General features: G+C 43.8%; 1 protein-coding gene across 1 annotated transcript in view; it reads right to left on the bottom strand.

Annotated features, from left to right (window-relative positions):
- FBP2 (fructose-bisphosphatase 2) overlaps positions 1-5354 on the bottom strand; it is a 32093-nt gene extending 26739 nt beyond the window's left edge. The window contains exons 1-2 of the mRNA XM_066365721.1: positions 5094-5354; positions 436-598 (exon numbers count right to left, since the gene is read on the bottom strand). Of these exons, the coding sequence (XP_066221818.1) occupies positions 436-598; positions 5094-5263 (333 nt within the window). The 5' untranslated portion in view covers positions 5264-5354. The remainder of the gene's footprint in view (positions 1-435; positions 599-5093) is intronic.
- Positions 5355-12940: the final 7586 nt, after the last annotated feature.

The following is a 12940-nucleotide window of genomic DNA, read 5'->3' as shown; positions in this document are numbered from 1 at the left end:
AAATCAAGGACCAATAGTCCTAGCATGTATTTTGTATAATTGTATCACAGCTGGACATGTTTGAATTTGGGGGCCACCAGCAAACCTCTCTTTAGTAAACGGTTTCTGAAACCACAGTCCCAGCATGTATTACCTACAGTTACGTTAACCGAAAATCCGGGAACCCCACCACTGAGGCATCTCCGTAAACCATTTTGATTCATTTCCAAAATGAATCACTGCCCTGATGGAGTTGTCTTTCTTTTTTTTTTTTTTTTTAACTATACAGCATAAGACATCCAACTAAAGAAGTATGCAATTGTTTCCGGAAAGCATAGGTTAAAGTAATAAAGGAAAATCCCAGAAACAAAAGAAAGGGAAAGCAACCATCTTCTCAACTTCAGTACCACCATCTAGTGGTGATTAGTGGGACTGCACCCCGCCTCCCGCACGCACCCTCTTGTCCTTGGCGGTGATGATCGCTTCTTTATTCTCTTCTGAGACCAGCACACAGGTGCTGTAGGAGGACTGTAGCATGTTGATCACCAGGGAATTGGATAACACGTCCAGTTTCTTTACCTCATCCCCGGTCACGTTCACGCTTCCCGCAATCCCAAACCTAAGTAGACCAAAAAAAAAAAAAAAAGTTTAATGACATCACTAAAAGGATCCTGAACTCCAACAAATAAGTCCAGACACTAACAAACCACTAGTGTATCTCCCTTCATGGCTCCAGAGTCTCCAAATTATAAACGCAGACATAGTATGTCATGTCTCATAGCAATGACTCTCAACTTTGTTTCTTTACATCTCAGGGAGAACAGCCCCCTGTTCTCCAAACATGCCAACCAGAATTCAGTCTTACTAAATGACAAACCTGCCCTGGGCACCAGGAGGTTAAGAGTTAGCATTATAAAGTCAATGCTATAATTTTTTACTCCCAAAAAAGTAAAGAACCACGACTTCCTAGCCCTAGAATTTCAATATTTGTTATATGTTCTCAAATAGTGGCCTGCTGTGCTGAATTAAAACTACCTTGCTATAGGATGGTGTTACTTGAATAAGAAAAAAATTTGGAGACAGTCTTAACTAATTAATAGGGTTTTTCACTATCTTTTTTCAAGCATTATCAGAAAGAGCATTACTATAAAATACTATCTAGAGTCTTTTTGTTTTAAATTTTTTATTGGTTTTTAGAGAGAGAGGAAGGAGAGAGGAACATTGATTTGTTGTTTCAGTTTATTTACACATTCATTAGTTGATTTCTTTTTAAGTGAGAGGAGAGGAGATACACAGACTCTCACATGCACCCCAACTAGGATCCACCTGGCAATCCCCATCTGGGGCTGATGCTCAAATCAACTGAGCTATCCTCAGAGCCTGAGGTCAATGCTCAAACCAACCATGCCACTGACTATGAGAGGGGAAGAGAGAAAGAAGGGGAGAGAGAAGGGAAGGAAATCAGGTGGTTGCTTCTCATGTGTGCCCTTATCAGGATTTGAACCTGGGATGTCCGCATGCTGGGCTGATGCTTTCTATCCACTGATGCAACTGGCCAGAGCCTCATTGGTTGATTCTTGTATGTGCCCTGACCCAGGGATCAAACATTCAAGCTCGGCATATTAGGACAACAATCTAATTGAGCCCCTTGGCCAGAGCTAGAGTCTTTGTGTTCTAGAGTGCTAATATGCAAAAATCTCACACCTTCCACCCTCATGGGAGGGATCCTTCTAATATTTGAGTCAGATCACTCATCCACCCAGAGCTCCCAAGTCCCCACAGTAGAAGAACACTTCAGGCCCCTCTGGCAATGCCTGTTTCCACACCGGCATCGTGTCTCATGCCTCTCACGTTCACTTGGCCAGTCTCAGCCTCTGGACCCACTAGATACACCCCTGCCTCATGATCAATCCCTGGGTTTGCTGCCCTGCCCCCATGCTCTTCCCTCCAAGAGCCACATGGCTACTACCCACTGGAGCCTTTTGCACTGAGACAGCCGCGCAGGTCTGGTGGCCACCAACACCAGCAAGCAGCTCCTCTCCTTGTCACCTTCACTCGTGGTGCTCCCCCCACAGGAACACTCCCTGCACACGGTCAGCTTTTTCTTACTGGCCCTCCGGACCTGCTCTGGGAGCTTCCCCAATCCCCCTTCACATTCCCACCACACAGCAGTCACACCTCGGCCACCCCATCCCCAGCAGCTCATAGTTTGTTCACGGGAATGTCTTTCTTGCTAGGTTATCTGCCCACTGAGGCAAAGAGTGCAGCTACTATATTTATTTTCCCAGCATCCCGAGACACAGGAGATGCTCAGGACATGTTCACGGAATGATGAAAGGATGGCAAGGCAGTAACTTCTCTTCTTTTCCCCTTTTTAACACTCTCCTCAGGTGGTCTAACAGGTAGCCAGAGCAGAGAAGCTGGGATTTGCCCTCAGCAGGGACAAGTCACTTCCCACCACTTTCCCTGACTCACAGCCCCGCCCCGCCCCTGCAGCCCTCCACCAATCACTTGATATCTGCTGTGATATGATGTTGCTGAGCCAGCTGCCTTGGAAAACAAACCCAGTAGCCTGAGCCCAAAAAGTATAGCTTCTGGTTCAAAATAAAGCAAATAAACAACAGCAATAGCAAAGCTAGGTTATTTTGCATCGGAATATAAAGGCACCACGAACCCAACCTCTTGTTTAAATGTGGATTCTCGGAGAAAGATGAGTTCGGGTTCCCAAGGCCTGTGGTAGGCAGGGTTGAGAAACACGTTCTCTGTCTTCTGCTTGCAAACTGCCCCTTCCAATGCCACACAAACCACACCCTTACCTACCCCTCTACAGGCCCTCTCACCCTCTCTCCAGGTGCTGGGCATCCTGCTGGGTCAACCCACACCCACTCCCCTGCTTCCAGGCCTAACTGCCTGACAGCTGCCTCGAGTCAGAACTCGGGTGAAGGGGTGTTTTAGAATCCACAGGACAGTACCTTCTAGCATTCTAACCAGCACTAAAGCTTTCCTGACCATTTTTAAGTAGGATGTTCAATCATTTGGACAGTAAAAGCCATGGAGAGGTTTTCAAGGAAGGCATTCTAGCATTCCTTTCTTCTTATAGCAAGGAAAACATGAAAATTTCTAATCACTTTATGTTGCATTATTAAAGAGCCTGTGCCCAGAAATGTCTTCCCACAGAGAAGAAGCTAAGGATGAGGGACTTGAGGTCCCTAAATGGGAAGTGGCAGGAACGTTTGAAAGTTCCACTCTCGAGCAGAATTCCCTAGAGACAGAGTGCAAACATTTAGCTCTTTCAGAAACAATTCCAGGGGACTCTTAAAAATAATCTCAGCATCTTGCTAGAAAGAAAAAATTTCCAACTAATTGGCTTCTCCTGCTGCCACTTTAAGTGTCTTTTACAGATAAGATGGGATGGATGCTGTCTGGATGGGCAGAATGTGGAGCCCTGGCCAGAACAAGGAAAATTCAGCCCTTCAGAAAATGTGGAATGCTGACGTCTTGTTTCCATGGGCTGTGCCTGCCACCTAGTGGCAAGTTTGCAACATTGGCCAGCCTGCTGGCAAAGTTCCCTAGGTCTGGGCTTTGAACTAAGGTAATAAAAAGTATTTACAGAGCATTGAGGATTGGCACTGTCAAAATCATCATCACATAAACTTATTAATCCTTATAATAGCCCCTACAGCTTAGGAGCTATTAGTGTCCTCTTCATTTTATATATGGGGAACCTGAGGTCCTAGTGAGACTAAATCATGCCTGTGATCACATGGAAGGAAAAGCCAAGTCAGATGAGCACTTTAATGATCCAATTTCTGAGTCCACTTCATCTGGACGGTCAATGGCCACAGAGTCAGTTCGGCAGCTGCCTAGTCGAGTGTCCTTCCCAGAGCAGAAGTTAATGGACTTGGGTAAATAACACTAAGATGTCAGCAGGAAAGAGCACCCAGCAAGGCAGGGTCCACACACAGGAAGTGGTGGCAGAGTCACTAGTTGGTGTCACTCAGCAGGTGTCCTCACCTGGCAGGAACAGGACAGAGGCAAATGGCTGTACCTCACATTTGTGAAAGTCCTTAAGTAGAGCTTAGCCATTATTTCCAAATGATAGCAAGACACAGAGTGGGGAAAAAGCTGCTTAATGCCTGAATCCCATTACCGGGTCACAAAACCTTGTATAAATAATTCTGTAATTATCTTGTGATAATTATAACTTGTCTTTTAATGCTATTGCATTTTTGTGTTAAACACACTAAATTGTTAATAATAAATATTTGCAATATTAGACTTTGTTATTTCTTCATTTTTGGAGTAATAATGATGATAATAATTATGAATATAGTAATTAGCATCATTATTATAATAATAACAATAGATTCCTTCAACTAAAAGACTGCTCCCTTTTATTACAAACTGAAACGGACACGTAGCTGTGCTGACCAGTGGCCACAGCCTGAACTTGGCTTCGTTCTGGGCTTGGGTAAAGCACCAAAGAGAACCAAGGATAGAACATTCTGCATTCCATCCACTCAGGCTCAGTACCTCCCAGCTTCCTGCCCACTAAGTGGACAAGATGAACAGAGTCACAGAGAAGAAAGTAAAAAGTTGTTTTAAAAGCAAAAGACTCCTTTTAGTGATAAGAAAGGACATGTGGGTTGGGATCCCGGGAAGTTATTTTGTCTATGATTCCTAGCTCCTAATGTACTGGCAAAGATCATGATAATAAAGCGCTCCTGTCTGCCAAAGGCGGAACGAGTCCTCTCAAGTGTCCTGCCTGTTCCCTTTGCTGCTGAGAATGCAAATACAAGACCTGATTATTCAGTATGTTTTCATGTAACAAGCCTCTGAGCTTGTTATCATTATAATACATGGCAACTGGAAAAATAATATGTATATTTTTTTCTCCAGATCATGTCTCCAAGTATTTTGTTCCCTTCTTGAAACAAGTCAGTGTCCCCTTTATCAAAGCACACACGACAGACGTAAGTTTCATCCAGGGCACACAGGCAAAGTGCTTTGACCAGATTTACTGCCGAGTGCCCACAGCTTTGCCCACACCCGACCTTGGCCCTATCCCCGCGTGTCAGGGCGTCTTGGGCCCCGCACCTGCGCCCGGGACTCACAGGTTGGCCAGGCCGGCCTTGCGCACTGCAGAGGAGATGGCTTTGATGGCCGTCAGCATCGAGTTCAGCAGCTGTGTGAGCTCCCCTGTCCCTTTTGCCTGACGCCCCCTTTCCATAACATAGCGGGTCAGCGTGAGCATGTCTGTTTCGAAGGGGCTTCTGTCCGTCATTGTGGCGGGTAATTTTTCAAATCCTTCTTTTCTCCCTGCAGAAAGCCTTGCTTATTTCTAAGGGCTGTCGCTCCGTGGAATCAGGGCTGGCCCAGGACCTTTAAGGAAAAGTGCCGGCCCACGTGACGGAGGTGACTGGGCAAGCCCTCAAGGATCCCTCTCTGTCGTGGCTGGTCTGCGGGCTGCCAAGCCGCCACAGGCAAGCTGTAAATAGACCCGGGAAGCCCAGAGATACATACCTACTTTCTCTAGTGAGCGCCTTGTGTTAAAGATCCTAAGAAGTAGCCATTTAGTACTAGTAGGAGATGAGAAATCCAACCACTAAGAAATGATCCATAAAACCCTCTTATTCAAGGACTGAGAAGGATTCTTCACATTCATCTACTGGAGAACCCAATTCCCCGGTGGTTTGTAGAAAGCATATTGGCAAATATCTTATCTGGGGTGTAGGTGATATAATAAAGTAACGGCAGCCCTGGGACCTCTTAGCCAGGGTTCTTTCATGTAAGTTTGAAGGAAGCTTTTTATTTCCAAAAGGCATGTGTGACCAACTGGATATGAAAATTTGTAAGAAATAAATTCTATTTCTAGCACAGTGCCTAGCATCAAGGTTACTTTTATCAGTTTCTCTAGATTTGCACTTTTATAACAGAAGTAATATCTGCTTATGGAAAAGAAAACAGTGTAGAAGTATGTAAAGAAAAAAGCAGAAGTCCCCACCACCAGCTCATCCCTAGAAATAGCTGCCCTCGCAGCTGGTGGGAGTCTGTACTGGTGATAGACATGAGTGGGGGTCTGCATAGGGTGGTCAAAGCACTTTCTCTAGGGACAGACAGCTAGTTATCTGCTACTTGTACAAAACCTCGGTTTCCTCACCTGTAAAGCACATGATAGGTGCTCAAAGCTTGTTAGCTATTACTGCGCTTCCAATTTTTTGATGTATATATAACTATTATATATACATATACAATTTCATCTTACAAAATAAAATATGCAGGCCCTGGCCCGTTGGCTCAGCGGTAGAGCATCGGCCTAGCGTGCGGAGGACCCGGGTTTGATTCCTGGCCAGGGCACACAGGAGAAGCACACATTTGCTTCTCCACCCCTCCGCCGCGCCTTCCTCTCTATCTCTCTCTTCCCCTCCCGCAGCCGGGCTCCATTGGAGCAAAGATGGCCCGGGCGCTGGGGATGGCTCTGTGGCCTCTGCCCCAGGCGCTAGAGTGGCTCTGGTCGCAACATGGTGACGCCCAGGATGGGCAGAGCATCGCCCCCTGGTGGGCAGAGCGTCGCGCCCTGGTGGGCGTGCCGGGTGGATCCCGGTCGGGCGCATGCGGGAGTCTGTCTGACTGTCTCTACCTGTTTCCAGCTTCAGAAAAATGCAAAAATAAAATAAAATAAAATAAATAAATAAAATAAAATATGCACAGTTGCTCCGTAGTTTGATTTTTTCCTTTGACAGTTATTTAAATCAAAGTGTGTTTAGCTGCAAGTAATAGAAAACTCAGAGTAATTTAAATACGTGGAGATTTTTCTCCCAGTTTTTCAAGTGCGCTTGGAGGTGGCTGCTGGCATTCATTTAATCATTCAAAGGTTTCATTAAGGTCCTCTGTCTCTTCTCTGCCTGTGATCCTCGGTGCTGGTTTTGTTGCCGTGCTTGTCATTTCATGGGGACAGCTCTGAATGTCCAGCCCATCCTAAAGACCTGCGCAGGAGAGAAAGGGCAGCTCCAACTACATCAGTTCCCTTTTATTAGAAAAGAAAAATCCCCCCAGAACATACCCCATGCCCCCATCCCAGTAGACCTCCTTATACATAAGATTGGCCAGAATTGTGTCATACGGTGATCCCCTTGCTGCAAGAGTTGAATCAACCCAACTGAAATGTCTGCTACAGCAAAATGTCTGGAAATACTGCATTCCAGGGCGTGGAGAGTTGGACTGTTTTAGAAGAGTGTGCTCTTCAGGCAGTGCTGCAACAAGCTTCCTCACTTTTGTTCATGAACTTGTGCAAGGGCTTCTAGATACAGCTCTAGAAGAGAAACATCACTGGGATCTAAACCGGAAAATTCTCTTTTTCTTTCCCTAGAGTTTCTGGGAATCGTGAGGACTGTAGAATGGAAAATTCTTTGATCCTGATGAGTCATGTTGCCATGAACAAACAACTAAGTTTTGTCTTTCACATGGAAAATCAACCATGATGCTTTGAACATAATTATAAAAGGAGCTGGGTGTCAGTTCTGGGCAAGTAAATGAATGCCAGATGAAGAGAGTGGCTTGGCTGATTGGTTTCTGGGTTTCCTTTAAAATCTAACATTGTCATCTAATGAAGGGTTTCCTGCATGACTGGTGCAAAGCAACGGCACATCACATCTCCTTTAGAGAAATGAACATGAACATTCCCCACAAAACCCGTTCACCAACATTTATAGCAGCTCTATTTGTAATTGTCAGAAACTGCAACCACACAAATGCTCTTCAAGGGTGAATGGGTATATCTATACAATGGAATACTATTCAGCAATAAAAAGGAACAAGCTATTGTTACATGTAGTACTGGGATGAATCTCAAGGGTAGTGTGCTGGTGAAAGAAGCCAGTCCCAAGAGACTATATGCTGTGGGATTCCATTTGTATGATATTCTGAGAAGACAAAATTATAGAGATAGGCCCTGGTTGGTTGGCTTAGTGGATAGAGTGTAGACCTGGCACATACAGATGTCTCAGGTTCGATATTGGTCAGGACACACAGGAAAAGCGACCATCTGCTTCCCTCTTCCTCACTCTCCCTTTCTTTTCCTCTTCCGCTCCTGTAGCCACAGGCTCACTTGCAAGTGTTGGCCCCAGGCACTGAGGAGAGCTGGGTTGATCCCAGGATGTTAGCTGCAGACACTAAAAATAGCTCGATTGTATCTAGCATCAGCCCCAGACAGGGGTTGCCTGGTGGACCCCAGTTGAGGCACTGCGGAAGCCTGTCTCACTATCTCCCCTACTCTCATGTAAAAAAACAAACAAACAAAAAACTTATAAAGAACAAGTCCATGGTTGCCAGGGGCTAGGAGTGAGGGGATGAAGCAGAAAACAAGAGTATTGTGCCTGATGAAACTGTTCTATATCCTGATTATCGTGATGGCAACTTAAATCCATGTGTTAAAATTCAAAGAATTGTATATATATTTTTAAAAAGTCATTTTATTGTAAAGCAAAATACAAGTGGATCAGGGACAGTCTGAAAACTGTACTGGTCTAGAACCAGGTAAATAGAAAACTTTAAAGTATTTTAAAATTTCTATAGCTCTTTTCATGTCGTGCTTGTTCTGATCATATTTATTAATATATAGTTTAAATTTAACAATAAGATGTAATTTAATTTTAAACAAAATTATAACAACACTAAAAAGCCTATATTTCATAATTATTTTTTACCATTTTAACCACTTTACAGTTCAGTGGCATCAAGTACTTTCATATTATTTTGAAGCCACATTCATCTCCAGAACTTTTTCAATCTTCCCAGTAAATCGCTGTGTCCAATAAACAATTCCTACTCAGTCCCCAGTCCCTGATAATCATCATTCTACTTTCTGTCACTATAAATTTAACTATTCTATGTACTTTATATAGGTAGAATCATATAATAGATGTCCTTTTATGACTAGCTTATTTCACTTAGCATAATATCTCCAATGTCCATCCACATTGTAGCATTTATCTGAGTTTCCTTTCTTTCTCAGGCTAAAATTCCATTATATGAATAGACCACATTTTGTTTAGCCATTCATACATCACTGGACACTTGGGTTGCTTCTGTCTTCTAGCTCTTGTCAATAACGTTCATGAACGTGATGGGACAAATATCTTGTCTCCCTGCTTTCGGTTCTTGTAGGGTGCACACCAGAAGTAGGACTGCTACATCGTATGATAATTCTATATGAAATTTCTTGAGAAACCACTATACCTGTTCCACAGTGGCTACAACATTTTACACTCCCACTAGCAGTGCACAAGTGTTCCAATGTCTCCATGTCTTTGCCAACTGTTGCTATTTTCTGCCTTGTTTTTTTTTTTTTATAACAGTCATCCTGATGAGTTCAGTGAAATGATATTTCACTGTGGCTTGGATGGGCATCTCCCTAATAATTAGTGATGTTAAGCATCTTTTCCTGTGTTTATTGACCTTTCCAGTAAGTCTTTTTATTATGCTTTATAAAAATATTTGTTCACAACAGATTGGAAGTGAAACAAACAAACCAGTGCTTTTCTACAACTGCCAGGCAAAGCACGGATGCCCATTACTCTGTGGCAGTGGAGACTGAGTAAAAGAATGGATCATTTAGGGATCAGGAGGGAGAAATACTGGCTATGTCGTTTATCAGCTGTCAGCGGCTCTTCCATGGAGAACCCGCTGAGGGATCTGTTACTTCCGCCCCCCACCCCAGCCCAAGCTCACAGCTGAGTGCGGCAGTCACACTCTTTGCAGCTACATTTAAAAGTTAGAAGTTCGAGTTACCCAGCGATCTCAAATTGCAGCTGATGACCTTTCAGCAAATGCCAAAGTTCTCTGAGGGCACGCAACAGGGTGCAAACCAGTAGAGCAGCTGCGGTGAAAGCCCAGTGGAAGGGAGAAGTGCTTCCAACTCACATTTATTTCAGTGCCGCTGATGCACTAGTGGCCACAAAGCTATCTGTGGCCTTGTTCTGCCTAGTGAGAGGTGCTCACAGGCCTGAATCCAGGTCCGTAGGGGAAGAGCGGGCCCTTATGACCAGTTGAGGCAATTAACAGAGGGACCAACTTTGCTAATACACTTTACATACACTCTCTCATGTAATCCCAGCAAATGCTTTTTTAAACGTTTTCAATCAGGAAAGGTTTTATTTTTATTTTAATTTTATTTTTTATAGAGACAGAGAGTGAGTCAGAGAGAGGGATAGACAGGGACAGACAGGAACAGAGAGATGAGAAGCATCAATCATTAGTTTTTCATTGCGCATTGCAACACCTTAGTTGTTCATTGATGGCTTTCTCAAATATGCCTTGACTGCGGGCCTTTAGCAGACCGAGTAACCCCTTGCTGGAGCCAGTAACCTTGGGTTCAAGCTGGTGGGCTTTTGCTAAAACCAGATGAGCCCGCGCTCAAGCTGGCGACCTCGGGGTCTCGAACATGGGTCTTCTGCATCCCAGTCCGACGCTCTATCCACTGCACCACCGCCTGGTCAGGCAGGAAAGGTTTTAATATAAGAAACAATGCTGCATATACACTATGGAATACTACTCAGCCATAAGAAATGATGACATCGGATCATTTACAGCAAAATGGTGGGATCTTGATAACATTATACGAAGTGAAATAAGTAAATCAGAAAAAAACCAGGAACTGCATTATTCCATACATAGGTGGGACATAAAAGTGAGACTAAGAGACATTGATAAGAGTATGGTGGTTACGGGGGGAAGGGGGAGAGGGAGAGAGAAAGGGGGAGGGGGAGGGGCACAAAGAAAACTAGATAGAAGGTGACAGAGGACAATCTGACTTTGGGTGATGGGTATGCAACATAATTGAATGACAAGATAACCTGGACATGTTATCTTTGAATATATATATCCTGATTTATTGATGTCGCCCCATTAAAAAAATAAAATTATTAAAAAAAAAAAAAAAGAAACAATGCTGGCCCCAGCCAGTTGGCTCAGTGGATAGAGCTTTGGCCTGGCATATAGACGTCCCAGGTTCAATTCCTCCTCAGGGCACACAGGAGAAGTGACCAACTGCTTCTCTCCCTCTACCACTCCCCCTTCTCTCGCTCTTTCCCTCCAGTAGCCAGTGGCTCGACTGATTTTGGTCCGGCGTCAGCCTGGAAGCTGAGGATAGTTCCGTTGATTGGAGCATCCATCCCAGTCATGGGTTGCCAGGTGGATCCCAGTTGGGGTGCATGTGGGAGTCTATCTCCCCTCCTCTCATTAAAAAAAAAAAAAGAAAAGAAAAAGAAAGAAAAAAGGAACAATGCCATTAGGTAAAAATGTAAAATATATTACACAATTATATCAAAATGTTAAAAACAGATCTGCACTTTGGCCTCCATTGGACTACAGTACTTAGCGCACGCGTGAGCAGTGAACACAGAATGCCAATTCCCATGCCTCAGGTAGGGAAGCTGGTTCCTTGCCGATTGGACCCACTTTTTTTCATGCACTCGTGAAATCAGCTTGATGCTTAAGCATCATCTTTATATGATAACAGAAAAGATGCAAAATAAAGAGCACGATTTCTACTTTCCTATAACATAATTATGCCATGTCAGTTTACAAAGTGTAAAAATATATATATAAGAAAGTGCTACATTCTTCAAATGCAAAAACAAAGTTAAAGTGGGACTGGCCTACGTTAAAACTATATTTTAATTTTGTGGTGCCTATTGTGCCTTTTACTTATCATACTCTGCTTTTTTAAAAAATTTTTTAAAGACATTTTTTGTTTTTTATCTCATTTTATTTAGTTTTACAGCAAAATTGAAAGGAGTCATAGAAATTTCCCATTTCCTTTGCCCCACACATCCGTATCCTCCTATGATCAACATCACCCACAGGATGATTTTTTATATATATATGGGGGATGGGGGGAGGTGTACATATATAAATATACATATACATGTATTTTTACCAAGGATGAACATACATTAAAACATCATTATCATCCAAAGTCTATACTTCACATTACAATTCACTCTGGGTGCTGTACATTCTATAGGTTTGAATAAATGTACAAAGACATATGTTTATCTTTTTTTTTTTTTTTTTTGTATTTTTCTGAAGCTGGAAACGGGGAGAGACAGTCAGACAGACTCCCGCATGCGCCCGACCGGTTTCCACCTGGCATGCCCACCAGGGGCGACGCTCTGCCCACCAGGGGGCGATGCTCTGCCCCTCCGGGGCATCGCTCTGCTGCGACCAGAGCCACTCTAGCGCCTGGGGCAGAGGCCAAGGAGCCATCCCCAGCGCCCAGGCCATCTTTGCTCCAATGGAGCCTTGGCTGCGGGAGGGAAAGAGAAAGACAGAGAGGAAGGAGGGGGTGGGGTTGGAGAAGCAAATGGGCGCTTCTCCTGTGTGCCCTGGCTGGGAATCGAACCCGGGTCCCCCACACGCCAGACCGACGCTCTACCGCTGAGCCAACCGGCCAGGGCCATATGTTTATCTTTATAATATCATACAGAGTTTTCCACTGCACTAAAAATCCTCTGTGCTCTGCCTACTCATCTCTCCCTCCCCAACCTTACCCCTGGAATCCACTGACCGTTTGATTGTCTCCATAGTACTGCCTTTTCCAGATGTCATATCAATATAATTGGAATTATAGTTATGTGGTCTTTTCAGATCAGCTTTTCACTTAGTAATATGCATTTAAGGTTCCTCCATGTTTTTTGCATGGCATAATAGCTCTTCTTTTTTTTTTTTTGTCAGCACTGAACAATTTCCCATTGTCTGGATGTGCCACCGTTTATTTATTCATGCACCTATTGCAGGACACATTGGATTTTCCAAGTTTTGGCAATTCTGAATAAAACTACAATAACCATCCTTCTGCTGGTATTTGTGTGGACATAAGTTTTCAGCTCCTTTGGGTAAATACCAAGGAGTGCGATTGCCAGATCAGGTCATATGGTAAGAGTGTATTTAATTTTGTTAG

The sequence above is a fragment of the Saccopteryx leptura genome, chromosome 2 (genome assembly GCF_036850995.1).
Source record: "Saccopteryx leptura isolate mSacLep1 chromosome 2, mSacLep1_pri_phased_curated, whole genome shotgun sequence".
Lineage (NCBI taxonomy): Eukaryota > Metazoa > Chordata > Mammalia > Chiroptera > Emballonuridae > Saccopteryx > Saccopteryx leptura.
Note: the sequence above shows the minus strand (reverse complement) of the source record. Positions and strands in the feature narration are given on the sequence as shown.